Genomic DNA, 26,601 nt, shown 5'->3' with positions numbered 1-26,601 from the left:
TGCAATTGTAAGCCATTTTCAGTTTAGCATGGCTTTTTCCTTTACTTCATTTCCTAGAAATTACAAAAGGAAGTTTGACAACCAGTTTTCACAATCCCTGTTTTGACAGCCATTGACATTTCCTTCAAAGTGCCCATGGAGTGCAGCCAAAGTGCAGCAGGTATCAACCTTGGACATTGACCTGAAGAGCTCCCAATAGTTTCTCTCCCCTTTGGTTTTTCTTAACAGACGTCAAAGGTCAAGCTGTCAATAGAAAGCGAACGTGTGAGTGACCCTCTTCTTGGAAGGCCATCCTCTTTGTTTCTGCCCTGGTAGTTCATAGTATAGTACATATTTTCACTCTTTTCTGAGAGTCCAGATGCTTGGGAAAGTGCAAAAGCACTTGAGAATTTTCAATTGTCATGCACTGCTTGTTTCTCCATTTGACAAGCCATGAGACATCTTTGTTTGACATTGTAATAGTGGGTGCACCCACAGGTACTGGTGCACAGGTACAGAATCCTATCTCAATCATGGAATTTTATGGTGGATCCAGATGACATCTTCCACTTGTAGCCCTCCTGTGTTCCTTGCGGTTTTTTTCCACCCCCTTTCTTATCAAAGAAAAGGAGGGAAAGGCAGAAGAGCTGCACAATATTTTTTGAGTGAAAGGTCTAGATGCTGTCCGTGTGGAATCAGCCCAGAGTCAGAGAGAGCCAAGCAGTTAGGTAATCCTTTGCCCTGTTGGTCTTACATTATGATCAAAAGAGGGGTCTGACAGCCCCCTTCTTTAGATGGCAATGTGCATTATTGGGACCCTTCTGCTCATTCTGCAGTGGCCCCAGATCCTACCCTGACTGCTCCACTGGAGACAGGAGGCAGCAAACACCCACATGTGCAGGCACACCATGCACTGATAAGTATCTTACCCATCCCCTATTGCTGCACACCTGTGGTTATTTAAAGAAATGGTACCATTCATATTCTTCCCCATTGCCCCTTTTATGTGCTCCCCATTTTTCTTCTCCTGGTGCTGCTACTGGGCTGGTTCCATCAACGCAAGAGAGGGAACAACGAGGGAGAAAAGCCAGGAACCCGAATTGGTGTCCCTGTAGCTAACTGACAACCACAGGCAAGAAAGGGGACCGTTCCGAGTGCTACGTTTTCTTCTGGTGAGCGTACGCGAGCATTGCAGCTTCACTCTTGCGGGTCGGCATAAACAGGCGCGCGCGCACACAAAGGCGCGCGCACTCACGCGCGCACGCACACACACACATGCGCGGGCATACCGACGCTGTGGGCTTTCTTCCTTTGAAGTCTTCCCAACTCTGTGTTTCGTCCTCTAGCACTTTTCCCTCCGCTGTCATTCCCGGAGACACGCTGCTGTCGTTTGCTTCATCTCTCCTCTCCTGGCTCCCCTCTTCCATCTGGGCTTCCCCCCACCCACTCCCGCCCCCGTGACGGCGAAGCATTGAGGGGACTTTGGCAAGGCGAAGGGCTGTCCTTCCAGCGGGTTCCTACTGCAGGCAGCTGCTTCTGGGTGGCGGGCGGGGCGAACCCAGGCAGCCTTCCCGCGTATCGGCTCGCCGTGGGCAGAGTCTGCCGGGAGCGCCACGCTTATAAGGGGGCGCTCCCGCGGCCACGGCCGCTCCTGCCAAGATGCCTCCTCTGCCGGGGTTGCTGCTATGCTGCCTTGGAGCGGCATTCGCTCTAGATGCCTCCTTGTTGCCCCCCACTTACAACGGCACGGAGGAGGGCGCCCGCCTCTTCGCCGAGGACTACAACAGCACCGGGGAAATAGTCTTCTTCGAAAGCGTCTCCGCCAGCTGGAATTACAATACCAACCTGACGGACTTTAACTCCCAGCAGCAGGTAAGCGGGCAAGCGAAGGCTGCTGCAGTCGCCCCGCTGCCCACCCTGAGGGCTCCGTGGCTGCCGCTCTGAAGGCGGGGATGGGGAAAGACTGGGGCAGTTTTGGGCTACGGCTGCTCTCCCAGTTGACTCTTCTTCAGTGGATCTTTCTGAGATTGTTTTCTCGCTTGACTTTCTATAACTTTTTCTTACGTCTGCTGAAAAGGCACAGCGCGAAATCGCCCGCCCTGCTTTTGGCGGCGCTAAATGTCCACCTCGAGCTGGGCCTAGGGGACCATTTCTGCCCCAGAAGGAACTGAGCAGTTCTGTAGCAGGGACATACCCATCCTATTCTGAAACAATATTTTCTGACTCTCCTCACTGTAAGTGCTGCTACTGTTCCACTTTACAGATGGCAAAACTGAGACTGAGAAACAGAGAGACTTCTTAGTGTCCCCCTAACTGAGAAGTTTGTTTTCATCATTTGTTTCAGCCCTCTCCAACCTGGTGTGCTCCAAATATTTTGGAGTATAGCCCACATCACCGCTTACCATTGGCTGTGATGGCAGGGGCCGATGGGAATTGAAGCAAATCTGCCCCTCCAATGTAAATTTATTTTCCCAGGGCAGTTTACCAATTAACAAGAAACAATTTAAAATACTGGGGGAAAAAAGCATACAAACACCCCAAACAAGCTGAGACAGCAAAATAAAACTGAGAGGCAAACAGTGAATTCAAAACTGCTCCAAGTTTTAAAAGCATTGAAACATCAAACTGGTTCTTAAAAGCCTGGGAGAACAGAAATATTTGTGATTGGTGCCTCAGTGACACAAACAATCAGGGATTACAAAACTGCTGTGCGTTGTTAGTATTTCACCACTCACCATCTCAAGTCCCAAGCAGTTTCATGTCCCTTCTGGTGAGGCATCAGTTCTCTGCTCCTGCTTTTTTCCCTGGAGTAGGATAGGGAGGGATGTGATAGAGTCAGATTCAGGAAGCTCAGGGCAAGCAGAAAAAATAGCATTGCTTTACCCAGTGCATAAATGGTTTGTGGAATTCATTGCTAAATGATGGCCACAAGTTTAGATGACTTTTAATTATGATACTAAAACATTAATGAAGTATCATTTATCAATGGGTATATTAAATAGAACCTTCTGTGTTCACTCCTTTGGCTGATACTTAAAGTTGCAACTGTGCTGCATCTCAAGAAGTTTATTATAGAGAACAAAAAAGGACAACCAAAATGATGAGGGGGTTGAAACAATTCATTTGCAAGGAAAGGCTAAGCTTGGACTTTTTATAACTTTATTTATTTATTTATTTCTGAACTACTCAATAGTTGCAGCTGTCTGGTTGGTTTACAACAGCTCCTAAAATGGGACCATAATGCAATAAAGCTGTACAATATTTCCACAGTACAACATTTAAAAATGTTTTGTAACTAAAACAATGTTTTACACAGAATGAACCAGATTAGCAAGAACATGACAGAGTTTTACTACTCCATGATGTAGTAAAAGTGAATAAAAGTGGATTTTCTCCCTTTGTCATAACAGTAGAACACAATGCTGATTTGTGGGTAATTCAGGACAGATAGAATGAAGTACTTCTCTGCAATAGTTAAATATGTTATAGTTCTAGTTTGCTACTATAAGATGTGGTAAAGGCCATCAACTTGAATGACGTTAGAAGAAGATTAGACAAATTTCACCAGGAAGAAGGCTGTCAATGGCAACACGTCAGAGGTGGTGTGGGAGGTTTAAACAGTGACTGGGTTCACACAGCCCAACAAGCAGTTGTGGGCTGCTTTTTTTTAAAGCTATTGAGGGCTTGCTGTGTTGTGCAGACCCAGTCACAGTATAGTACTGCTGCTTATATGGCTTCTGCTTACCATGACTGGGTCTGGATATCATGACAGACAATCCTAACTCCATTTATCTGATTGTGGTGAAAATGCATCACAGAATCCTGTGGAAAGAGCAGCAAAGAAGGGCCCATTCTAGGGATCTGATCTCAACTACTCACAGCATCGTAGGAACACACAAACACACACACAGTGGTAATATACAGTAAACCTGACTCCTGAAGAACCTGCTTCTGTATTATTGTTCATACCATAAAGCATAATCTAATGCAAACACGAGCTACTTGTGGCCCCTTAGGTGGCCAGAATCCCTCACCGTTGGTTATGCTGGCAAGGGCTGATGGTAGTTGTGGAACCCTGTGTCTGGTATAGTATGTGGATAAGGAACTGTAAGTGACGATACAAGGCTGTGTGGGTAGGTTGTGCCGATACCGTAGGGAACTTTCTCAGATGACAGGCCTTATCGGGCAAGCCAAGCAGAAGTGACAAGCTAATCAGTTGCAATTGCCTCCATCTCGCACTAACCTGGTTGCTTTGCCTCTTTCAAAAAGCACCAGCATGACAGGCAGCAAAGAGGCTTTTCTGTGTCCACAGTGTCAGCTAGAGAGTTGAACATCCTGAGAAACAAAGCTTTTTTTAAAAAGTCACTTAAAAATGATGTATCTTTACCTCATATGGCTATGAAGATGGCATGTAGGGAATGCTTAGCAGAAAAAGTGGCAGAGTGAGCAGATTATTATGTTAGGTCCTTGTTTCTTCCTGCAAAGAGTAGAAGCAAAATAAATTATGCAAAAAAGCCAATATAAGTAAGCATGTTTTGCATAATTGATTCAAGTTCCAGACTTTAGCTTTACTCAGCACAGAATCTGAGTTTTTCATACAGGAATGCACACTACATTGTTTACACCTTTATAATGCAAAAACTGCTTTGTTTATTACATTTATATCACACCTTTTCTCTTGAAAGAATTCAAGGCATTCCTCTTTCACTCCATGCTATCCTCAAAACAACCAGTGAACTTAGGATAAGAGTCAGTGGCAGAGCGAAAGTCATGGGATTCACATACAAGTGGGGACTGGAATCTGGATTTCCTCAGTCCTCGCACAATCACTATACCCTACTAGCTTTCACACACCTCTCACTTTTAGTTTCGCGTCTGGAACAGTTGCACAAAAGAGGTAAACAAGAAGTAGTTTGTACTTTAAGCTAACTAAGACCATGGCATCTGGTCCTATCACTTCCTGGCAAATAGATGGGGAAGAAATGGAGGTAGCGACAGATTTTATTTTCCTGGGCTCCAAGATCACCGCAGATGGGGAGTGCAGCCAAGAAATTATGCTTGCTCCTTAGGAGGAAAGCTATGGCAAATCTAGACAGCATACTAAAAAGCAGAGACGTCATCCTGCCAACAAAAGTGTGTATAGTAAAGGCTATGGTTTTCCCAGTTACAATGTATGGCTGTGAGAGCTGGACCATAAGGAAGGCTGAGTGCCGAAGAACTGAGGCCTTTGAATTGTGATGCTGGAGGAGACTCCTGCGAGTCCCTTGGACTGCAAGGTGATCAAACCGGTCAGTCCTAGAGGAGATCAACCCTGACTGCTCTTTAGAAGGCCATATACTGAAGATGAAACTCAAATACTTTGGCCACCTAATGAGAAGGAAAGACTCACTGGAGAAGAACCTAATGCTGGGAACAATAGATGGCAAAAGAAGAAGGGGACGGCAGAGAATGAGATGGCTAGATGGAGTCACTGAAGCAGTTGGTGTGAGCTTACATGGACTCCAGGGGATGGTGGTGGACAGGAGAGCCTGGAGGAAATGTTGTCTGTGGGGTTGTGATAGGTAGGACAAGACTTCATGAATAACATAACATAGCATAATGGTCTGTCTCCATTCAACATTGGCATGCTCAAACCTGACTACAGTTTGCTTCAGCATGGTCATGACTGTAACAGATTCGTACACACTCCTGCCTTTCTTTCAAGTAAAGCTTTGTTATTTGCATATGAGTCATTACCATAAGCCCGTTATTTTCGTTTACCACTTTTCACAAGATTTCTCATCTGGCCAGGTAAGGACCTGATTTGCACCATTCCTCTTACCTTTCCTATAAAAGCTCGAAGTATGGTTAAACAGTTAAGAATAAAACTGACCCATTGACTAGACCAGACCTGGGCATTGTACGGCCCGCGGGCCACATCCGGCCTGATGGCTGACCCTGACTGGCCCGCATGAGACCACTGGCAAATTAAAAGTCAATGCAAATATATATCGTCATTCAAGCCCAAAACAGACTAGATTTCTGTCACTGAACAAAAAAAAAAAAAAAAAAAAGAACTGAGGTAATGCAGACAAACAAAGCTGGATGCATTTATAGGTAATCCAAAGGCAACTTGGATTGTTTTCTGTTTCTCTGTTCTGTTATAATTCGTAAGGTCTGTACCTTACTATGTTAAGCGCTGGGAGATTACATATGTTGTAAATTTGCGCTATGTAAGTAAAATTGAATTGAATTTATTGCTTTTCATGTAATGTTAATGTTAATGCTTTTGTGAATATTCATTAAATAGTGTTGTTCAGTGCTCCACATTTTCATTGTATCATTGTAATGTTTCATTTACTGTTTTTATAGAGATATATATTGAGCAGAGCTGTAAGTGTATTGGTCTGGCCCTTAACAACTGTCAAAGTTTCTCATGTGGCCCCATAGGAAAATTAATTGCCCACCCCTGCACTAGACAGACACTTGGTCAATTGCAGACTTCCAGTTCATATATTTTTATTTCAGTATTCAGCATAAAGCAAGTAGGAAAGGAATGTTTGCATAAAAGATACGTACAAGAAAGTTCCTGGCTGTTCTAAGTACAGCCTCCACTGACAGGAGACTGATGTGATTCTAGGCATTTGGACTACTGTTGGAGTCCTGTGGAGAGCAGTTGTTTGCAGCTGCATTTTCAAGCAGAAATGTCCCGTGCAATTCATATGTGAACTGAGCTTTCAAACTGTAAGCTTTCAAACACTTCTGGAAATAGTTGTGATATATAAATATCACACAAAATATCCTTTGCTAACTTTATGTCTTGAGGAAGGCCATTATAACATGCTGAAGGGCAGTTCTAAATAGCTGTCCCTAAGTTTTATTTATTTATTTCATTCTGCTTTTATGCTGCCTATAGGGTTCTCTGGGCAGCTTACAGAATGCTGAATCAGCAGATAAAAGTACAATCAATAAAATAGGTTAAAAACAATAACATTCATAAAACGTTATACAAGAGGATAAAATAATACACAATTATACTCAGAAACAAGACAATTGTAACCAATAGTTAAAATAAAAACCAATCAATTAAATAAATAAATCCACAACAAAATACAAGTTAAATTAACCAAATCCTGACATAACAAAATGTTTTTACTTGACACCTGAAAGAAAGCCAAGTTGGCACCAGCCATCTGTCCCTGGGGAGGGAGTTCCAAAGTCTGGGTGCTCCCAAAAAAATTCCCCCTCCTACCCCTTTCCTTCTTGATCTCACTAGGGGGTATATTCATAGGAGTTCAGAAGATCTAACTGGATGGGTAGGCCAGTATGGAGAAAGGTGTTCGCTCTGGTAGCCTGGTCCCAAGTATATAGGGCTTTATAAACACTTTTGGGCAACAACACTTTTAAATTGGGCCCGGACTGGGACAGGTTTCCAGTGCAGTTGATGGAGGACCAACATTATATGATCTCGATGTGTGGTCCTCAAAAATAGCTGTGCTGCCCTGTTCTGTATTAGTTGTCATGTCTATCCTATCTTCAAGGTAGCCTTACATAGAGTGCATTACCGTAATCCAGGTGAGAGGTTACCAGCCTGTGGATAACTGTGGCAAGGCTCTGCTCATCCAAGCAGCAACATAGCTGAAAGACCAACCGAAGCTGAAGAAAGGTGCTCCTGGTCACCAAGCCCACCTAGGGTACCAGGGAGAGCTCAGGGACTAGGAGTGCCCCTAGAATATGAGCCTTGTCCTTTAGGGGGAGTGTGGCCCCATCCAGGGTAGGCTGAACAACTTCTCCAAACCAAAATGGTATTGGAGCTCTCATACTTTATGGTATTGGTATTGGGACACTAGAACAACCATTACCAGAGGCAGGGTATTGGTGAGATGGATTGCAGCCAGGTGAAAACAAACAATTGTCCCCTTTCAGGCCTAACTGCAGTATTATTAAAACTGAAGGCTTCTGATGTAGAAAACTGCATTTTATTTTATTGCATGTTGTTTTATTTTATTGTTAGTAATGTTTTGTCTGACCTCCAACAATGTCATGCAAGGCTTATGTTAGAAGACACACAATTCGGGAAGACAAGAAAAAAGAAGCTTGACTGTTGTTCTTTAACAAGAATAAAACAGGGAGAGAAAGTTCCCAACTCTACATAGACACAATTTAAGTCCACTGCCATCTAGTGTCTACACTCTACAAGGGCACAGCCTCCACTTACTCCCTTTACTTTATAGGGTTCCCTTGAATATGAATATGGACTTCCCTTCTTTTTTCTTTTGTGCACTACAGTTTGCCCACATTTTTCCCCTTAGGTGCTGCATTAGAAGTTTGTTTTTCCACAAGTGGCATTTGACTTTCCTGAAAATGACCTCCCAAACTGTAGGGAGGTACATTTCTAGGCAACTAACATTCAGATTTGCTTTGGTTTGCTTTTTGACACAGTTTTAGCTAAAGTGTTTTCTCATGGGTCTAGTTTCATGAATGAGCCAAGACTCCTTTGAACCCTGCTGACTATGCAAGCTGGGCATCCTATGGTAGTGCGGAATATCAGGGTCACAAGGTCACTGATGTTCTTTGATTTGACCACCTTGAGCCATGGCTTACACTGCTGGATAGTACAGCTCAGGAACTGGGTATATCATCCTGAACTTGGTGCTCTATCCCTCAGAATTACATTTAGTACTGGTCATTGGTCATGTCCATTTGCTCTGGGCTTGTCAGCTCCATCAACCCTTCCTGGAGCAGACCCAAGACTTGGGAATTAGGTGCTGCAAGTACTCTGCTTTTGCCATCCGTGAACCTCCATAGACATATTCAAAAGAAGCAAAAAGGATCATCTATGTTTCCCACCTCAGCAGGGATTGACTGTTGGCAAATGAGCAACTGGAGTGTTAAGGACAGTTCTCTGTCCTTGATGTCACTGTTCCATTTCCAGTTCACGTTGCCTTGTCTGTTCTTTGACTTTGGCCATCTGAGTAAGCCTCGTATCAATGGCCTCCTTTGCACAACACTTTTCTTCTCTCTTGGTCTTCCTGGGAAGCCACTTCTCCACTAGTTCCAGCTCCTTCCGCTGGAGTTAAAAAACAGCTGCCGAGACAGGGTGGAAAAGTGGAGATTGGTTGGCCAGGTAGGCAGAGGGAGCACTTCTGCCCCAATGGCAGGCGCATACTTCATCATGCATCCCCCTAGCTCTGTTGAAATGACAGCTTGGACTACTGGCACCTTTCATGACCTCAGAAGCACACACCTCTAGGTTCACCTAGGAATAACTATCCAAAAGAAAGAAACCCCCAATTTTTGCCACCGATATGTTTCCCTTTCAGTAGTGGGAATAATAAAAAAAAACCCAAAGAAGTTTCCACCTGGATTTAGGGTCATAGTACACAAAGATTTTTTGTACCACTTCCATTGTGTGGTGACCTGGTAGGCTGGGCACACTGGCTATTGGCAGTGCCAGCCAGAATCAGTTGTCATGCCAGGTAATCTCAGGAAGCAATACACCTCAAAAGGGGGTGCTTGCCTTCCTGGCAACTCTGAGAGGTTTAAGGATCTTTTGCTGGGGACTGATATGTGCTGCCAAGGAAACACACCCTTTACCCTCACATTCACACATACATTTAGGAAAACCAAAGGATTTTTTTTTTCAGAAAGTGATATAGAACTGGTACAAATGCTTAAACTTGCTCACTTCCAGTTGCTAAGCCTCTGGTTCTAACACTCATTTTCCTCTGCTTCCTTCTGTGGGAGCAGGAAGGTTTCTATTGTTTCTTAGACTCATGCTAATTACTTGATGGCTGCTTAATTGTTCTTGATGGTCTCCTATGTGATTGTGTCTGTTTTCAATGGTAAAGGGTTTGTTCTTTTCCTTTGTTTGCTGGTTGCTGTTGATGGAATAATTTTCAGGTGTCTGGTATTTTTTCCCTTAACTTCAGTTGAGTATTGTGCTCAGTGGTACACATCCCTTGCAGGACTGTTGCCTGTCTCTTTAAGGGAAATCTTTTCAGGTTATATGTGACCTTTCTTGCACTAGAATTCCAGCATTCGGCATTCATTCTTTTTCTCATTCATACCGGCTAGCTCAAGTATTTAGGTCACTCCTCTTGAACTGCTGCTGACCCAATGGCTTACCTCATGACTTCAGGACATGTTCTTATGGTGCCAGTATTGATATTAATTATATACATATGCTGGACAGTTTGATACTTGAAAGTAGAGCAAGCCCTTGTCTCTCCAGCCCTTGAGCATTTTTAATCCCTCTAGGACAGGGGTCCTCAAACTATGGCCTGCCAAGGTCATTTACCCAGCCCACCTCAGAGCTTTTAGACTCATTCAGAGAAAACGATCTCTGAACGAGTCCAAAAGCTCTGAGCCAGTGCAAGTGTACTCTGAAACTCTTTCAGTTTCAGAGTCTAGCAGAGAGCCAACACATGCACCAAATTGTGACAGCTCCCTTCAACTGCGCATGCGCTGGCTCCCTCTGCTAGCTCTGGCTAGCTCCTGCTGCTGCGTTGGTCTTGCCAGCATGACTTGCGCACTTGCCGGTTCTTCCACCTATTGCACGCATGCGTTGGCTCTGAATACAGAAGAAAGGAGCAAATATGGAACCAGACATTGACCATCTCATTAGCTAAAAGCAGGTCCATACTTCCCATTGAAATACTAATAAGTTTATTTTGATTAAAATTGTTCTTCATTTTAAATACTGTACTGTTTTTTCTGGGGGTTTTTTGCACTACAAATAAGATATGTGCAGTGTGCATAGGAATTTGTTCATATTTTTTTCAAACTATAATCTGCCCCCCCAACAGTCTGAGGGACAGTGAACTGGCCTGTTTAAAAAGTCTGAGGACCCCTGCTCTAAGACAACTGACCAAGGATTCCAGTGGGGCCCCTTGCACTGGGTTTCTTACAGCTTGCCCACGTCCTTAAAGGAGCATGGCTTAGTTTTAGGCTTTGTTCAGCACATTGCATGAAACTTGGTCTTTACATCAGTGCTAGCATAGCCAGTAACATGGTGCATCCTACTTTCTAGCCCAAAGCACACAGTCCGAATTTGAGTAAAAACGGTGTAAAAAGTTTATTGGGGATTCAGGTAAAAAGTACAGAAAGGAAGCAAAAGTCATTCAGTTACAAAGCACAAAATAATCAGCAGTTTACATTAGTGATTCAGTGGCAAGTGGCAGAGAAAATACAGAAATATTGTCCAGCTATTCAGAGCCCTGCATCATCATCTCATTTCATTTCTGTATTGCCCCACAGCTGAAGTTCTCTGGGCAGTTAAAACAGTTCATTAAAAAGATAATGTATTTCAATAAAAATGTATAAAATCAGAAAAAAAATTAAAAGTTTAAAACAATTTAAAACAACAACAACAACAAAGAAAGTCTTGGTAAAACAACTGGGTCAGGCAATCTACTCAAGCCCCTAGGTATCCAGGTAAGTCTTTAAAAGTCTCGTGATAAAGGGCTGTCTTAATCTGGAGATGAAAAGATGGCAAATTTGGTGCCAGCTGGGCTGCAGTGGGGAGGATATTCTGGAAGCAGAGGGCCACCGCAGAGAAAACCCTTCCTCTTGTTGGCATCCTCCATGCTTCTCTCGGAGCTGACACTCAGAGGAAGTCTCCAGAGGTTCAGTACAGGGTTTGACTAGTTGGCGGTTGGGAGAGGTCCTCTGACAGGTATTGCAGTCCTAAACTGTGTAAGGTTTTATAGGTTACAACCAGCACCTTGAATTAGGATTGGAAGCAGCCTTTACAAGCAGGCCAGAACCAGTCTTAAGTGATCAGGACTGCAGGCTCCAGTTATTTATCTGGCTGCAAGCTACAAGCCTGGTTCCTTGCATCCATGATGCAATCCCTCTGATGCTTGTATCAAACTCCCTCTTGTTTTCTGGAAGAACTTTATTGAAAAAAATACCTCAAACTTTCTTTTCCAGAAGAGTACGTAACTTTGGGTTCCTACCAGCTTCCTGGATGGAAATTACCCTTAAGAATCATAGAGTGAATCTAGCCATTTCTCTACTCATTGTTTATCCTGGACCCAGACATGAGTTTTCTTGTATTCCCAATTGTTCAGGCAGTGGAACAATTGTTCAGTCGATGGCACTGAAAGCTTTCCTATTATGTGTATATGAGGTGATGTACTTGACCCTTATATGATATCAGCCAGGGCATTTACATGTCAGTATCAGCATTGGTTACTTTCAGCAGAAGCGGGCAATTGATTGTAAACTAGAGACGTCTTTGTCTTGGACATGAGTAAGATGGTATCAGTTATAGGACAACAAGAAGCAATTTGAGGCAGAAGCTGGAAAAGTGAAGCTTTTAACCACTACATAGTAATTCTGAAGAGCCTCCATAGCAATCAGCAGTTCTCATTGGGCAAGCTGTCATTGCAATTGTATTTTAAAGATGCGGAGGGAAGATAGTCAACAGTGAAATAATGAATAAGATAGGAGGACACCATCAACACAAATGCAGGAATACTAAAGTTTAGCAACAAAACTCCATTTTCTCCATTTTTTAATGGAGAATCCATATTGTCTGGATTCTCCATTAAAAATGAATGAACCAAGGATGATCATTGGCTAATATGGAAACCATTGGAATACCCAGCCTTTTGGAACTGTTCCAGGCACTGATACTCTCAAAACGCCCTTGTTTGGAATAGATTTTATATTAATTCAGGCAGTAGGAGTTATCCACATCGCTTCCTTCCCCCATGCAAATCATCTTCAGTTGGAATGAAAGAAGCAGCATGTGCATGCATCCATGTACACAATCTCTGGATTTTGAGTAACATCATGCACTTTACAGCCCTGACTATCTGCTGGCAGATTGGTTTTCCCCTTCTGCTACAGCTCCTTCAGAGCAGTTTTGGGAGGTGCAAAGGGGTCTACAGAGCCAGGAAAGTCTCATCCTGCAAGGGGAGGCTTGTTTGAATAGTGTTGGCTATAAGCACAACTTTTTAATTTATGAGTATAACTGCAACTAAGTGATAGCTGCTGTCTTTTGCATTGACTTATAATAAACTGGAAATGAATGTGTATGATAATTGCTTCATCAACTAATTTATTTTGTTTTAAAACTGATTCACTGTTTTGCTGTTACCTAATATATTTCAAGATTTCATTAATGGTACTGTAGGAAGGGGACAATACCATTTACATGTGAGAGAGCTCTTATTGTATTGTAACTTCTTATTGTTAGATAGAAATGTCTCACTGAGTTGGAAACATCAGTTGTGTATTCCTTAAGAAAAGTTCAAAATCGTACAGTGTTAGAGAAGATCCATATCTAAAACATGTATTGATTAAAGCTTGACTGAAGCTCTAAACTCAAAATCATAAGGGATGGAAGCTCCCCATTCAGCTGTTGCTGCAGCACACTTAATCCACTTTAGAGAGGAGAAGTACAACATAGTGCTTTAAAGCTGAGAATACCCCCAAACTGAGATACTCCCAAATGCATGTTCCACAGAGCTATCCCAATTTCCTCTCCTGGTTTTAAAGAGCTATGAAGTGCAGAGTGTTGACCCCTTTGTATCTGTCTGGGCCTGCCCATGTATAAAGAGATATGATAAAACTGTACTCATGTACCACATGCCTATATGTGCCTCTCCCTCCCATTACAGGTAGCAGCCTCTTTGAAGGAGCAAGAATTCACAGAACTCTGGGGGAAGAAAGCAAAGGAGAGCTATGGCCACAGCTGGCAAAACTTCAGTGATCCTCAGCTGAGGAAAATCATCAGTTCCATCCAAACCTTAGGACCTTCCAATTTACCTGTGGATAAGCGGAAACAGGTAAGCATCACTCCAGACTGAGAGAAGCTGAGCTGTCAGGGAGGAATGTCAGAGAAAAAAGAGCTAGTCAAATTCATACTGAGTAGTCAGAATTTGAACTACCTTATGAGTTTGAAGGCACAATGGTGCTATTCAGAAGAGCATAACTCCTTTATCATTTATCATTAATTTAAAATAGTCTGGGCTCAACTTTTATTTTAAGAGGAGAATGGCTCCATCCTTCTGCCCCATACCTCACACTTGAGACATTCCCAGCATCCTCTGTCCTATAGAGGAAGGAGCAAAGTTTTGCACAGTTGCTTTTCTTGAAAATTGCAGTTGGAACTATAATTCCAGTGATGACAAATCTTTATTTTCCTCCTTTTTAAAGGAAAGAAACTGTAATTTTCCCACTTTTTGCTGTTATAGCATCATCAGCCAATTCTGCACGAACTGTGCCAGAACCATGTGGCTTTTGGGTGCTTAGGCTTGTCCAGAGTGTAACATGATGGCATTAGCCTTGTCTCATCATAAATGGCTCCAAAACACATAGGATTAGAGAGTGGGCCTTTCAATCACTGGTTAAGGCTGTGTGAGAAACCTTATAGGAGGATTTCCTCATCTGATGGATTTTCATGATTTGCTCCCACCCCCAATTCTGGTTTGTTAGCTCCGCGCTGACACCAACTCACTATGGTGCAAGTTGATTTAGCTCATGAATTTCCATTGCTAAGACAGACTGTGATTTGCACATTATTTTTAACCACTGATGAGATCCCTGCTTCTCTGGCTTCTGGCTCCCAACAATGAGCTGAAATAGATAATCTCCTCCTAAAGAAGTCAGTAGACATGAAACACAAGTTTTCCTGAACAAGATGTAGCCTGAGACTCATAGACAGGACAGGCAGACATCAAAGCAGCAACCCACTGATTAGGCATGGTTGTGTCTTTCTTATAGTGGTTTCTTAAATTTCCAAATATGCTCATGAGTCTGAAAAGGTTGAGAGCCCCTTTTGTGAAGGGTCCACAATCCAATGCAAATATTGTGGAGTGCATTTTAGGCTTAATTAACAAAGAATGAATGAATGAATGAATGAATGAATGAATGGGGCGGGGCGGGGCGGGGAGTATCCAGAACTGCTATCCAGACAGATGGCAAGTGGAGTACTATTTCTAGTAATAACTAGAGAACCTGGGAAACAAGTGCCCATCAAAAAGGTGGATAGCCCTTATGACACAAGGAGCGAAAAGTCTTGTCCTGCAACTTGTTCTTCTGTGCCCTCTTTCTTTTCTCTTGAGCCAAGAAGGTGGAAACCAAGATTAGGATGCCTCCGTGACTATTCTTATAGTTAATGAGGAAATATCAGGGAGGCTGATATTTCCCTCAGGATATCAAGGAAGGCTGCCAAGGGGCCTCTCTGTTTCCTGTCTCCCAGCCTGATCCATTTCTTCCCAGCCCCTGTGCCCATGCAGCATCTCCAATACCATATCCTTTCTAAGGCATGGAATGGCCTGGCCATGCTGGAAGAGTCTGACATACTTTTTGGTGCAAGCTGATTAGAGTCCCGGCTTTCCCCAGGGTAGTGCGAAATCAGTGGTGCAGGTCATAGAGCTATATCACATATGTGAGAAATAATATCTCATTATGTGAGAAAGAAAGATGGCTAAGGTTAAACAGGAAAAAGGAGTGGGTCTATTCATTTTGTTCTTAAGTATAAGGTGATGTGGAAGTCAGCTGTGTTTTTGGTTTCCTTCTGATCTGGTTGGCCACAGATACTGAAGCATGATGCTTTATACGTGGAATACAGTAAGCATACATTTGTGTCAGCCAGATTATGTATACTCACTCCTGCCATTAGGCGGTCATTCTTAGTTGACTGCTGAAGTGGAGACAGGTCATGCAGGGTAGGAAGCAGTTTCAGAGACATGCAGAATTGGCAGGTTTGGGATTGTTACTTTAACCATGTCTACCTCTCTGTCCTAACCAAGTATAACACTATCCTGAGTGAGATGGACAGCATCTACTCTACTGCCAAGGTGTGTCTTCCGAACCAAACCTCCAGCTGTTGGTCTCTAGAGCCAGGTATGCACCTTCCTGTCCGCACTGAGCCCCCCCCCCCCCCCCCCCCCCCCCCGCAATGCTTATGTGAATTTTATCTTCTTTTGAACATGGGAGCACTCTCAAGGTTGTGATAAGTTGATATTTATGTAGAGGTCTAAGGGTCATGTCAGAAACACAGAAACTAATCCTGAGCTGCAGTTTAGTGAGCTGCAGTTATCCTGTGTGTTGCAATGATATGAAACTTTGACTATTTGAAAGAATGTTTAGAAATAATTCAAATAATAGTTATTGTGCCACAGCTAATGAAATGTCTTGGCTCTTGTTCTATCTACAGTATGTTTATTCTTCCTTCAGGTGTGAAACAAATTTGACACCCCCCCCCTCCCCAAATGTCTTGGATATCAAGAGCTGAAAAACCAATTAGTTTGTGTTTTTTAAAATTATGTCTTAATTCTTTAATTTTAGTCATTTGTCAAATTTATCTTCTCTAATTATAATGGCCAGAATGAAAGGAAACTAGCAAGTTTTTGGAAACCAAAACAATTAGAAAATTATAAGCTCTCATTGCCAAGCAACTCAAAATTGGGAAAAGCTAATCTGATGAGCAGAAGTCAGCTATACTGAGCTACTTCTCAGTCTAATAACAGCAGTTGAATAAATAACACCCATAAATTGTGGGATATGGGAAGATCAGATCAGATCAGATCAATTTTATGGATTTTATTTAATGTGGGCCAATACAAGTTAAAAATAAAGACAAGTTATTTTTCTGTCACCACTTAAAATGAATTAAAAACAAGGAGACAAGTAACAAATGCAAAAATTAAAATAATTGCAATTATAGTATGCACATATATAAATCAAGGTCACACATCCAAAATACTTATTGCCAAAAACATGAAAGAATATATTAATAATGCAACATTCGCCAAAAGCTGCTGTCCTTAATTACCATTGTCTTGCTACAAAGGCACTAAATGAGCTACTTCGTAAGTAATTTGAGGATTCCAATCTGGTAATAAAATGTTCAGATTAAATGCTTCAGACCTTCCTGTGTGTATGGTTTTTTGTTTTTGTTTTTTTGAGGAGGGGGAGAATAGGGGCAATGAAATGGCTTCATAGAACTTGATATAAAGGACAGCAAAATAATATGTGAGCTTCCATTTCCATATTTCCACATAGTCACTCTTGAACAGGGATCTTATTATATCTCCTTTTAAAAGTGCAGAAGGTGTACATTTAACCTCACTAGTGTGACAGGTCTTCTAGAATAAGGGATTAGCAAATTTGACATATAATTTGACATTTTGAATGCTGCCACATGATCCCAATAATTAGGATAGTGCTCAATCAGTCTCATACAGTTTTGAAATTCAGTGTCTTTAATATGCTGTGTGATGACTTCTTCAGCTTTAGTATATTCCAACATCTGTATGGCATGTACCAAAAAAACCCTACATACTGTATTTTTACCACCAATGACCTTTTCTATCTGGATTGAAATGTGTCAGTCAAAATTTATGGGACAAGGCCAACAGGACAAAATATCAGCCTTAGCCAAAAATTCATCTTGTATAACATTTGTGCCTCAATAGTAATTTGTCCAGCCTTGTGTGATGAAACCATATTAGACCCAAAAGGGGGGTTCCTAATAATGCTATTAAAATTTTTCTTGTTTAAACTCAAAAGGAGCGTGGTCCTTAATCACACCCATTGGAAAGCCATACAGCGTTTTTGCTGTATTTTAGCAGTGCAAACTTGTAAGGCTGCAGGAACATATTGGCCACCTTTAGTATAAAGGTGCTCCTACAAGCATTTTCAGTAGCATACTTGATTTCGGTCTTCCATGAGCCTGATGATTCAAAGGTTACAAGATTTTTGTAGGAGACAAACTGTTCAATTGTATGCCCATTAATCTGCCATCAGATGTTTGGTCCGTTTGTTATTAAAAATTAGGGCCTTAGTTTTAAAATAGCTGACTGACAAAAGTTCATTTTCAAAATAAGAAGCTCAGGCTCATGGAAGATATCTGAAACCTGTGCTTGATAGTGATAGGAGCACAGCAGGGGTCTATTTGCCAGTTCTGCAGTATGTGAATTTATTCCTTTCAAACTCTAGACCAAAGAATTGATAATGAAATTAAACAAAGTGGGAGCCAAAATACACCATTACTCCATTATAGGTGGCTATTAAATCTGTCAAATTGCCAGCATGACTGCATCTAACCATCAAATAAGTATTTTCACAGACTCGACAAAAGGATAAGCAATATCCTACTGTTAGTAGCTTTGAACTTTTTCCACAACTTATTTCTGGGAATTAAGTCAAAAGCACATTTGAAGTTGATGAAGGCAATATGCAGCCTCTCTAAATCCATCTTGTTCATCTTCAAGGATATTTTCTTGTTTGAGTCAGTCTAACAATTTCTTATGCAGATGAGAGGCATATTATTTGCTGATTATACTCAGCAAATGAATTGGCCCATCGTTTATCAGTTCAGTTCTTTCTCTTTTTTATCAACTGGAATCATGATGGCTAGGCCCCAGTTCTGGTTGATAGTATAGGAACCCACCAGTCTACCTTTGGTTTTATTAGTTCAGTTAGTATATTTTTATATTGCTTTTCCAGGTTTTAATTTGAAGATAAGATGCTGATTTTTCTCAAAGAATAACCCAGGGCTATTTTGGTAATGTCCTGATGTGATGATGGCACACTAATGAGCTTCCCAGGAATTTGGCAAGATTCTGTACTTACTGGTCTTTCTGGCCCCACGCATGGGGCCACTCACGCAGTTGCAGTGTCATTCTCTCTTGTTGAGTTTATTGGAATCTGTCATGTTTGTCTAATAGCCTGCTTGTTATGGTTGTTTTTGATTTAATTAGAGCTTTATAAGATTTCTTCAGTACAAACCATTCAGGCAGTAGTGTTGGCAAATGTTGTTCTCTGTATACTTTTCAATCTTTGAATATAAAACATTTGTTGCCTTTCATTACATTTTCACTCCCATTTTACTATTTTTAGTTCCTTTCATTGGACCTTTTGTTTTGCTCACTTTTCCATGTGTGTTTGGTAGCTTATCTATTTGAACATTTAACATAACTGTGCTATTTACTCATAGTCTTAAAAGAGTATTACTTGCAGGTAAGAAAGATTTTACATGTTCAATCTCCTTCACTAACCAAAAAATAAAAATAAAAAAATCCAGCCCTCAACTGGCAATTGCTTCACACAGGCCACCTTCCTGAACAAAGGGGATATTCTGAACAGCTTGACTTTTATCTTGAGCCAGCAACTTTATTTGCCTGACATAAATCATTTAATTGTTTATTATTGGTAGTTGGCTACACTTGTCCTACAGATGGTACCTGTTCAGCAAGAGCCAGCTCCTCAGCAAGATTTTTACACAAGGTTAGGGTATTTCCTTTATATGTCATAGTGCAGTCCATGGGGGGTGCGGGGTTAAAGCCCACTCCTCTACTTCATCAGCAGACTTTCTGTTCTCAAAACACTGGAGGATAACTTTGCTTGGTTTTTGCATTAACTCAAGAGGAGGTTGCCAGCAGATGGGGCAATTTCTAAAATGTTGTAATATTCTCAAGTAAGCACCATATTCCTGATTTTAAGTTCCAATTATATGCACTCAAACAACAGATACAAACTTTCAAACAATTCTGGCAGCTTGCAATTAGGTGATGACATGTAGCTCATTACTTGACATTTCTTGCTTGAGCGGCACATACACTAAAATTGAATGGGGAGACCTTTTTCCCCAGACAGGATAAATATGGAATGCTCTAATGATGAGGAACAACAGCCATAATATAAAATTCCCCCACCAGAAGTTAACCATACAGATTTCTCCACATTTGGTTTGCCAGTCTGACTAGTGTCAAATGTAGGATTTACCCCATCTCTGAAATACTTATTACATTATTCTGAGACTTATAACAACAGCCTACCTGTCACTTGCAAAACATTCCCAATAGCAACCTGCTAGTGTTTAAGAGTCACACTTGCACTCACTCACACATACATGCACACACACAGTTACTTACTTGTAACTACTGTTCTGAAAGCTGAGAATGTGATAAAAAAGGTACTGGATTCAAGATCTGAAAGTGCACCTGCCTCTGACAGCTAGAAACTCCTGGAACCCAAGACGCCTGAACTAGCATTTCTCCCTAAGACTTCACTCTTGAGTTGAACTCGCCTCCTCATGGAACACATGATCTCCAGTTCTTGGTTGGCAAAGCAATAGGTGGAAGCATTTGGAGAGGTAATGATATTGTCAGCTTCCATCTCAAGACCTACCTCCTTAAGGCTTTCCACCCCTCAGCTAGGAGGGGTATCAGCTGGAGGAGTAGTCAGAGTCTTGTGGTCTAGACAATAGGAGTGGATACTGCTGGGACAAGTAATCGATTTCCAGTGGCCCCGAAAGCTTGTCTCTGACCATCTTTTCTTGAATGGTCAGAGACAATGGTCTCTAATATGAGTTATAATACCTCTAATTCCACCACCCTATTTGTTTTGATTCTCTAACAGTTCAGAAGCTGTTCTCATGTTCAGCTAGAATCTGGCTTCCTGCAACTTGAGCCCATTATCCTGTGTCCTGCAGTCTGTGATAATTGAGAAGAGATCCTGGTCCTTCTCTGTGTGACAGCATTTCAAGTATTTGAACAGTGCTTTCACATCCCCTTCAGTCTTCTCTTCTCAATGTGAAACGTGCCCAGTTCTTGTATTTCCCTGCTCATCTTTCTTACCCTCCTCTGAAACTTTTCATTTTCTCTGTGTCTTCTTTCTGTGGTGCCCAGAACTGGATGCAGTACTCCAGATGGGCCTAACCAGAGCTGAGTTAAAAGGAACTTACTGTATGTCCATGGCATTCCCACAGTTCACCAATTACCCAATCAAAAATGAAATCAAATTAGCCTGGCAGGATTTCTTCTTGAGAAATTTATGTTGGCTTCTGGCAATCACTGCACTGCTTTCAAGGTGTTTGCAGATGGAATACTTTATAATCTTCTCCAGAATATTTCAAGGAATTGATGTAAGAATGACTGGTCTGTAGTTCCCAGCTTCTTTCTTTTTTCTCTTCTTGAAAACGGAAACAACATTAGCCCTTCTTTAGTCATCTGGGACCTCCCCTGTCACCCATGATTTCTCAAAGATAATAGACAGTGGTTCTGAGAGTTCTTCTGTCTATTACTGTAGGATGCAGTTTGTCAGGCCCAGAGATTTGATTTATTTATTTATTTTATTAAAACTTTTTTATGCCGCCCCATTCGCCGAAGCCTTGGGGCGGCTTACAACAATAAGTTAAAATAATTATATATCAAAAATATAAACATTAAATTAAAAATACAAAAATACGGTATAAAATAAGCCGCCCTGGCCAGATAAAATCCAATAATATTAACAGTTAAAATGCCACTTGAATAAAAAGATCTTCGCCTGTCGCCGAAAAACAAATAACGACGGCGCCAGGCAGACCTCTCTGGGGAGCACGTTCCATAACTTAGGCGCCACCGCAGAGAAAGCCCTCCTCCGAGTACCCACCCTCCTAATTTCTTTCACGGAGGGTTCCCGGAGAAGGGCCTCCCCCGCCGATCTCAAGGGGTGGCTGGACATATATGGATGCAAGCGCTCTTTCAGGTAACCAGGACCCAAGCCGTTTAGGGCTTTATAGGTCATCACCAACACCTTGAATTGGGCCAAGACTTCAATGGGAAGCCAGTGAAGCTGACGGAGAACTGGAGTCATGTGAACATAATGCCCAGTCTCCGTCAGCAGCCTGGCAGATCTATTTTGAGCCAATTGAAGTATCCGGACCGTCTTCAAGGGTAGCCCCACGTAGAGCGCGTTACAGAAGTCAAGATGGGAAGTCACCATGTGTTACTGTCGCGAGGCAGTCATACTCCAGATAGGGGCGCAGCTGGTGAATCAGCCGAAGCTGGAGGAAAGCGTTCCTCGCCGCTGCTGTCACCTGAGCTTATAGTGAAAGCTCCGGGTCAAGGAGCACTCCCAAGCTGCGGACCTTGTCCCTAGGAGGGAGTGCAACCCCATTCAGAACAAGGTTCAGTTCACCCTCTCCAAAGCCGGAACCACCAACCAACAGGACCTCCATCTTGTCTGGATTGAGCTTCAGTTTATTGGCCCTCATCCAGCCCATTACCTCAGCCAGGCACCGGTTCAGTACAGCCACTGCCTCACCTGGATTGGTGGAAAACGAGAGGTAGAGCTGGGTATCATCAGCGTACTGATGGTTCTGCAGCCCACATCTCCTGATGACCTCTCCCAGCGGTTTCATGTAGATGTTGAACAGCAACGGGGACAAAATGGACCCCTGCGGTACTCCATGGCATAACTGCCATGGTGCAGAGCCATAGTCCCCCAGCACCACCTTCTGAAACCGGCCATTGAGATAGAAGCGGAACCACTGCAAAGCAGTGCCTCTGACCCCCAATCCCACAAGCCTATCCAGAAGGATACCATGGTCGATGGTATCGAAAGCCGCTGAGAGGTCCAGGAGAACTAACAGGGACGCACTCCCCCTGTCTTTCTCCCTGCACAGGTCATCATACAGGGTGACCAAGGCAGATTCAGTACCATACTCGGGTCTGAAGCCGGACTGAAATGGGTCCAGATAATCTGTTTCATCCAAGAGTGCTTGGAGTTGTCCCGCCACCACTCGCTCTAACACCTTGCCCAGAAATAGGATGTTGGCCACTGGTCTATAATTAGTGGCCATCTCTGGATCCAGTGATGCCTTCTTCAGGACCGGTCGGACTACCGCCTCCTTTAAAGGGGCAGGCACCCAACCCTCCCTCAGAGAAGCGTTAATCACTTCCAAGATCCAGGTCCCAATCCCGTGCTTCGAATTATTTATTAACCAAGACGGGCAAGGGTCCAATAGGCAAGTGGTGGGACGTACTCGTCCAAGCACCTTGTCCACATTATCGGGCCGCAATAACTGAAATTCATCCAATAATTCTGGACCAGACGGTGGCATTGGCGTCTCCCTTAAAACCTTTGAATCAATAGTGGAATCCAGCTCGTGACGAATCTGAACGATTTTCTCCCTGAAATGCCTGGCAAAGTCGTCACAGCGGGCCTTTGAGGGAGGAACCAGGTCTTCTTTCGGACCTGGATGAACCAGGCCCTGCACCACTCGAAAAAGCTCCGCCAGATGGCATTGTGAGGAGGCAATGGAAGTGGAAAAAAATCTCTTTTTCACCACCCTCACCGCCACAGCATAGGCCTGATAGTGGGCTCTCAAGTGTGTTCAGTCAGATTCATCCAGTGATTTCCTCCACCTACACTCTAGCCATCTCCCAACCTGCTTCATTGCCCTCAATTCAGGAGTATACCAAGGGGAAGAGCGGGCTCTGCCCGGTGGGAGAGGGTGCTTAGGAGCGATTGTGTCTACAGCCCTGGTCATCTCCCCGTTCCACAGTTCGACCAGAGCCTCGACAGGAGCACCCGTCTTGTCAGCCGGAAACTCCCCCAGGGCCTTCAGGAATCCTTCCGGATCCATCCGGATCCGGGGGCAGACCCACACAGTCAGGTCCGCACCCTTACAGAGGTTGCTCTCGAGCACAAACCTCACCAGGAAGTGATCTGACCATGACAGGGGAGTCAAACATAAATTCCTCACCCTCAGACCACCCTGTTCCTGCCCCGTCGAGAAAACCAGGTCCTGAGTCTGTCCACGTTCATGGGTCGGGCCGATGACATGTTGAGACAGCCCCATGTCCGCCATGGAGGCCATGAAGTCCTGAGCCGCCCCGGTCAGATCAGTCTCGGCATGGAGATTGAAGTCCCCCAGGACCAACATCCTGGGGGTCCTCAACACCAGGTCCAAGACAGTCTCCGTCAGCTCAGGTAGGGGGACTGTTGGGCAGAAGGGTGCACGGTACACCAACAGAATCCCCAATCTGTCTCGGTCGCCCAACACCAAGTAGAGACACTTTGACATTTACGTCAAAGTAATTAGATGTTCCTTGATCATTTGCTGATCAGTCTTGAGCTACAATCCTGCCCCTTCAGCTTGAACTTCATCTGTGCCAGGCAGGTGATAGGCACTGTTTCAGAAGACTGAGCCAAAGGAGGAATTGAGCACTTCTGACTTTTCTTTTCCATCTGTTATCATTTTGCCATCCTCATCCAGTTGGCTGAGCCTCTTTTTTTCTCCTTCAGATGCATGCATCTGAAGAAGTCTTTTTGTTGCTTTTAACAACCCTTGTTAACCTCATCTTGTTTTCAGTTTTAGCCTTCTTGATGCCATCCCTGAACTTCTGTACTGCCTGCCCATACTCTTCCTTTATAGTATGGCCTTCTTTCTACTTCTTATACATGTCCTTTTTTGTTTTCAGATCATCTCTAAGATTTTTGTGAAGCCAATTACCTCCTTCTGTCGTCTACCTTTTTTTTTTTTAATGTAATTGTGCTTTTAGAAAGCTCTTTAAAAAATCATTGGACTCATTTTTTCAGTAGAGTTGCTTGCCATGGGACTTACCATTGTTCTGAGTTTATGAACATTGCATTTCTAAAATCCAGGGAATGCATCTGACTACACTAAGCTTTTGCTTTTTTACAGTGAAGAATTCAAGTATGACACAATCACCTTTCTGCAAAGTTCCCATAACTTTCATTTTTTCCACTAAGTCATTTCTGTTGGTTAGAATCAAGGATACATATTTTTTAAGTTAATAGGTAAATTTTAATGTTTTAGAGTTAATAAGTAAATAGGCAACCTAACTTTGGTGATAAAGATGCCACAAAGCAAAGAGGTTTTGAAGTGAGGATACAGGCTGCATAGTTGATGAAGGATTTATAGGATGGATGGTACACCGAACTGGATAGTACTATATAGATGGAGCAGTGCCTGGAACCAAAAGGGTATTGGCACCGGTGAAATAAAATACTAAGGTGGGATCTAGCGTGAATTTTTCTAGTGAAGACGTCCAGAGACTGAACAAATGCTTTTGTCTAAGAGGTGGGGGAAGTAAGAAATGGGGCAATGGAACTTGTACATCAGTATTGTTTGGTCTGAAGAAAAGTCTTTCTTCCCATTAAGGTTAATCTGTGGTCTTCCTTATCAAGCTTTCTGCTACAAGGTACCATGCATCCTCTTGTAGTATGATGCATCATGCCAAGTGCCATGTATGTGACTAGATCTATGGAGGAATTGATCTGTAAATGTCATTGTTATAATTTGGGCGTTAGATTTTAATAAATCTTTGGGTCCTTTTTCAACCCTATGATTCTATGACCGTGTGCTTGTGTTTTCCTACATCCGCTTTTCAGAGATCACAGACATCATGGCCACCTCGCGCAGTTACGGAAAACTTCTCTATGCCTGGGAAGGGTGGCACAATTCAGCTGGCAATCCTCTGAGGCCCAAATATGAAGCATTCGTTTCACTAAGCAATGAGGCCTACAGGATGGATGGTGAGATGCTGCAATGTGGATTGGGGTTGGAAGTGGGGATAGACAACTAAATGGACTGAAAATTTGCTTCGTAACGTCTGATGCTTTTTAGCTTAGGTAAGAAGGTTGTTTAAAAAACAATTCAGAAATGTGAGACTTTAAAGGCATACTTCCACCTTCTATATATTGTATACCATTTCTGTGGACCTTAATTCATGTTTAGGTCTATGTTTGACACCTGTCTTAGTCCTGTGATGTCATCATCCTGTCCGTAGTATATGCAATCTCAATGCCTTTGCTATCCTAGTATGAAAATATTTGGGAGGTTGAGATGCTGAGGCTATCTTCCTTTTGCAATCCGTAATGCCCCAATGGAACTATTTGTAGATGACAGCCTTCAGTTTTCAGCCACCTATCCTGGACCTTCAGAGCAGGGCAAGACATTAAAATACATGAAAATACTCAAATACATGAAAAATATGGCAGGAAGGCCCAGGAGACAAAAGAATCTTAATCATGCTGAGGTTATGAATAAGGCTTTCAGTGCATTTTGTGCTCACTTTGCACCCAGGCTTCGAGGATACTGGGGCGTACTGGCGTTCCTGGTATGATTCACCAACTTTCGAGGATGATCTGGAAGGACTCTATCATCAGCTGGAGCCACTCTACCTAAATCTGCATGCTTTTGTCCGGAGGAAACTGTATGAGCAGTACGGCTCCAAATACATCAACCTGAAAGGCCCCATTCCAGCTCACTTATTGGGTAAGGTGAAAATAAAGAGGAAGGAATAGAGGTCCTGCTAGGATGGATCAGAACAACTCCTTTCTTACTGAATGATTGACTGGTGTCCTTCCATGCTCTGTGCAAGCTGAAAAAAGTAGAGATGCTTGGAGCTGTGGTACCTGAAACTGTGGGCACTTATTTGCTGCTTTGATGGCTGCCCTTCCAAACTACAAATGGAGACATTTCCTACGTGAATTCAGTCACAAAAGTTAGTATCTCTGTCTAGTGAAGACTTTAGAGCAGAAGTGGGCAACTTCGGAATATCCCGGGGCCAATTTCCCAGCGTCAGAACTTACTGTCATCCACATTTTGCATCCGCTACCAAATCACCAGGAACAATTCAGGGATGGCAAAAAGCTACTTTTTACTTGGAAACAAGTTATCCAGGGAGGGCATCTCTAGTTTAAACATGTGCCTTGTTTTAAGGCAGAGGTGAGCTGCCCATGTTGCTCCTGAGTGGAAAATCTGGGAGATCCGGGAGAAGAATCCATTACATTGGAACCATGCTATTTTTGACCCTTCTATTTGGAAGCTGGATTTAAACCTTTTTACTACTACAGATGCAGTTTTTTATAATGTTCATTAGATGA

At 42.9% G+C, this 26,601-nt stretch overlaps 1 protein-coding gene across 4 annotated transcripts in view; it reads left to right on the top strand.

Annotated features, from left to right (window-relative positions):
* Positions 1-1,604: 1,604 nt before the first annotated feature.
* Positions 1,605-26,601, top strand: part of ACE (angiotensin I converting enzyme) — an 80,212-nt gene continuing 55,215 nt past the window's right edge. For 3 of the 4 annotated variants that reach the window (XR_006416400.1, XM_044447265.1, XM_044447262.1), the window contains exons 1-5: positions 1,605-1,851; positions 13,590-13,757; positions 15,726-15,819; positions 25,105-25,248; positions 25,799-25,990. Coding sequence is in view for 3 of the 4 variants with exons in the window: in XM_044447265.1 (XP_044303200.1) it covers positions 1,639-1,851; positions 13,590-13,757; positions 15,726-15,819; positions 25,105-25,248; positions 25,799-25,990 (811 nt within the window). In the remaining variant the exon portion in view is untranslated. The remainder of the gene's footprint in view (positions 1,852-13,589; positions 13,758-15,725; positions 15,820-25,104; positions 25,249-25,798; positions 25,991-26,601) is intronic. The other variant, XM_044447264.1, reaches the window with a different exon arrangement.

The sequence above is a fragment of the Varanus komodoensis genome, unplaced genomic scaffold, assembly GCF_004798865.1.
Source record: "Varanus komodoensis strain SLA01 unplaced genomic scaffold, ASM479886v1 scaffold51, whole genome shotgun sequence".
Classification (NCBI taxonomy): Eukaryota; Metazoa; Chordata; class Lepidosauria; order Squamata; family Varanidae; genus Varanus; species Varanus komodoensis.
This window is presented reverse-complemented; position numbering and strand designations above follow the sequence as displayed.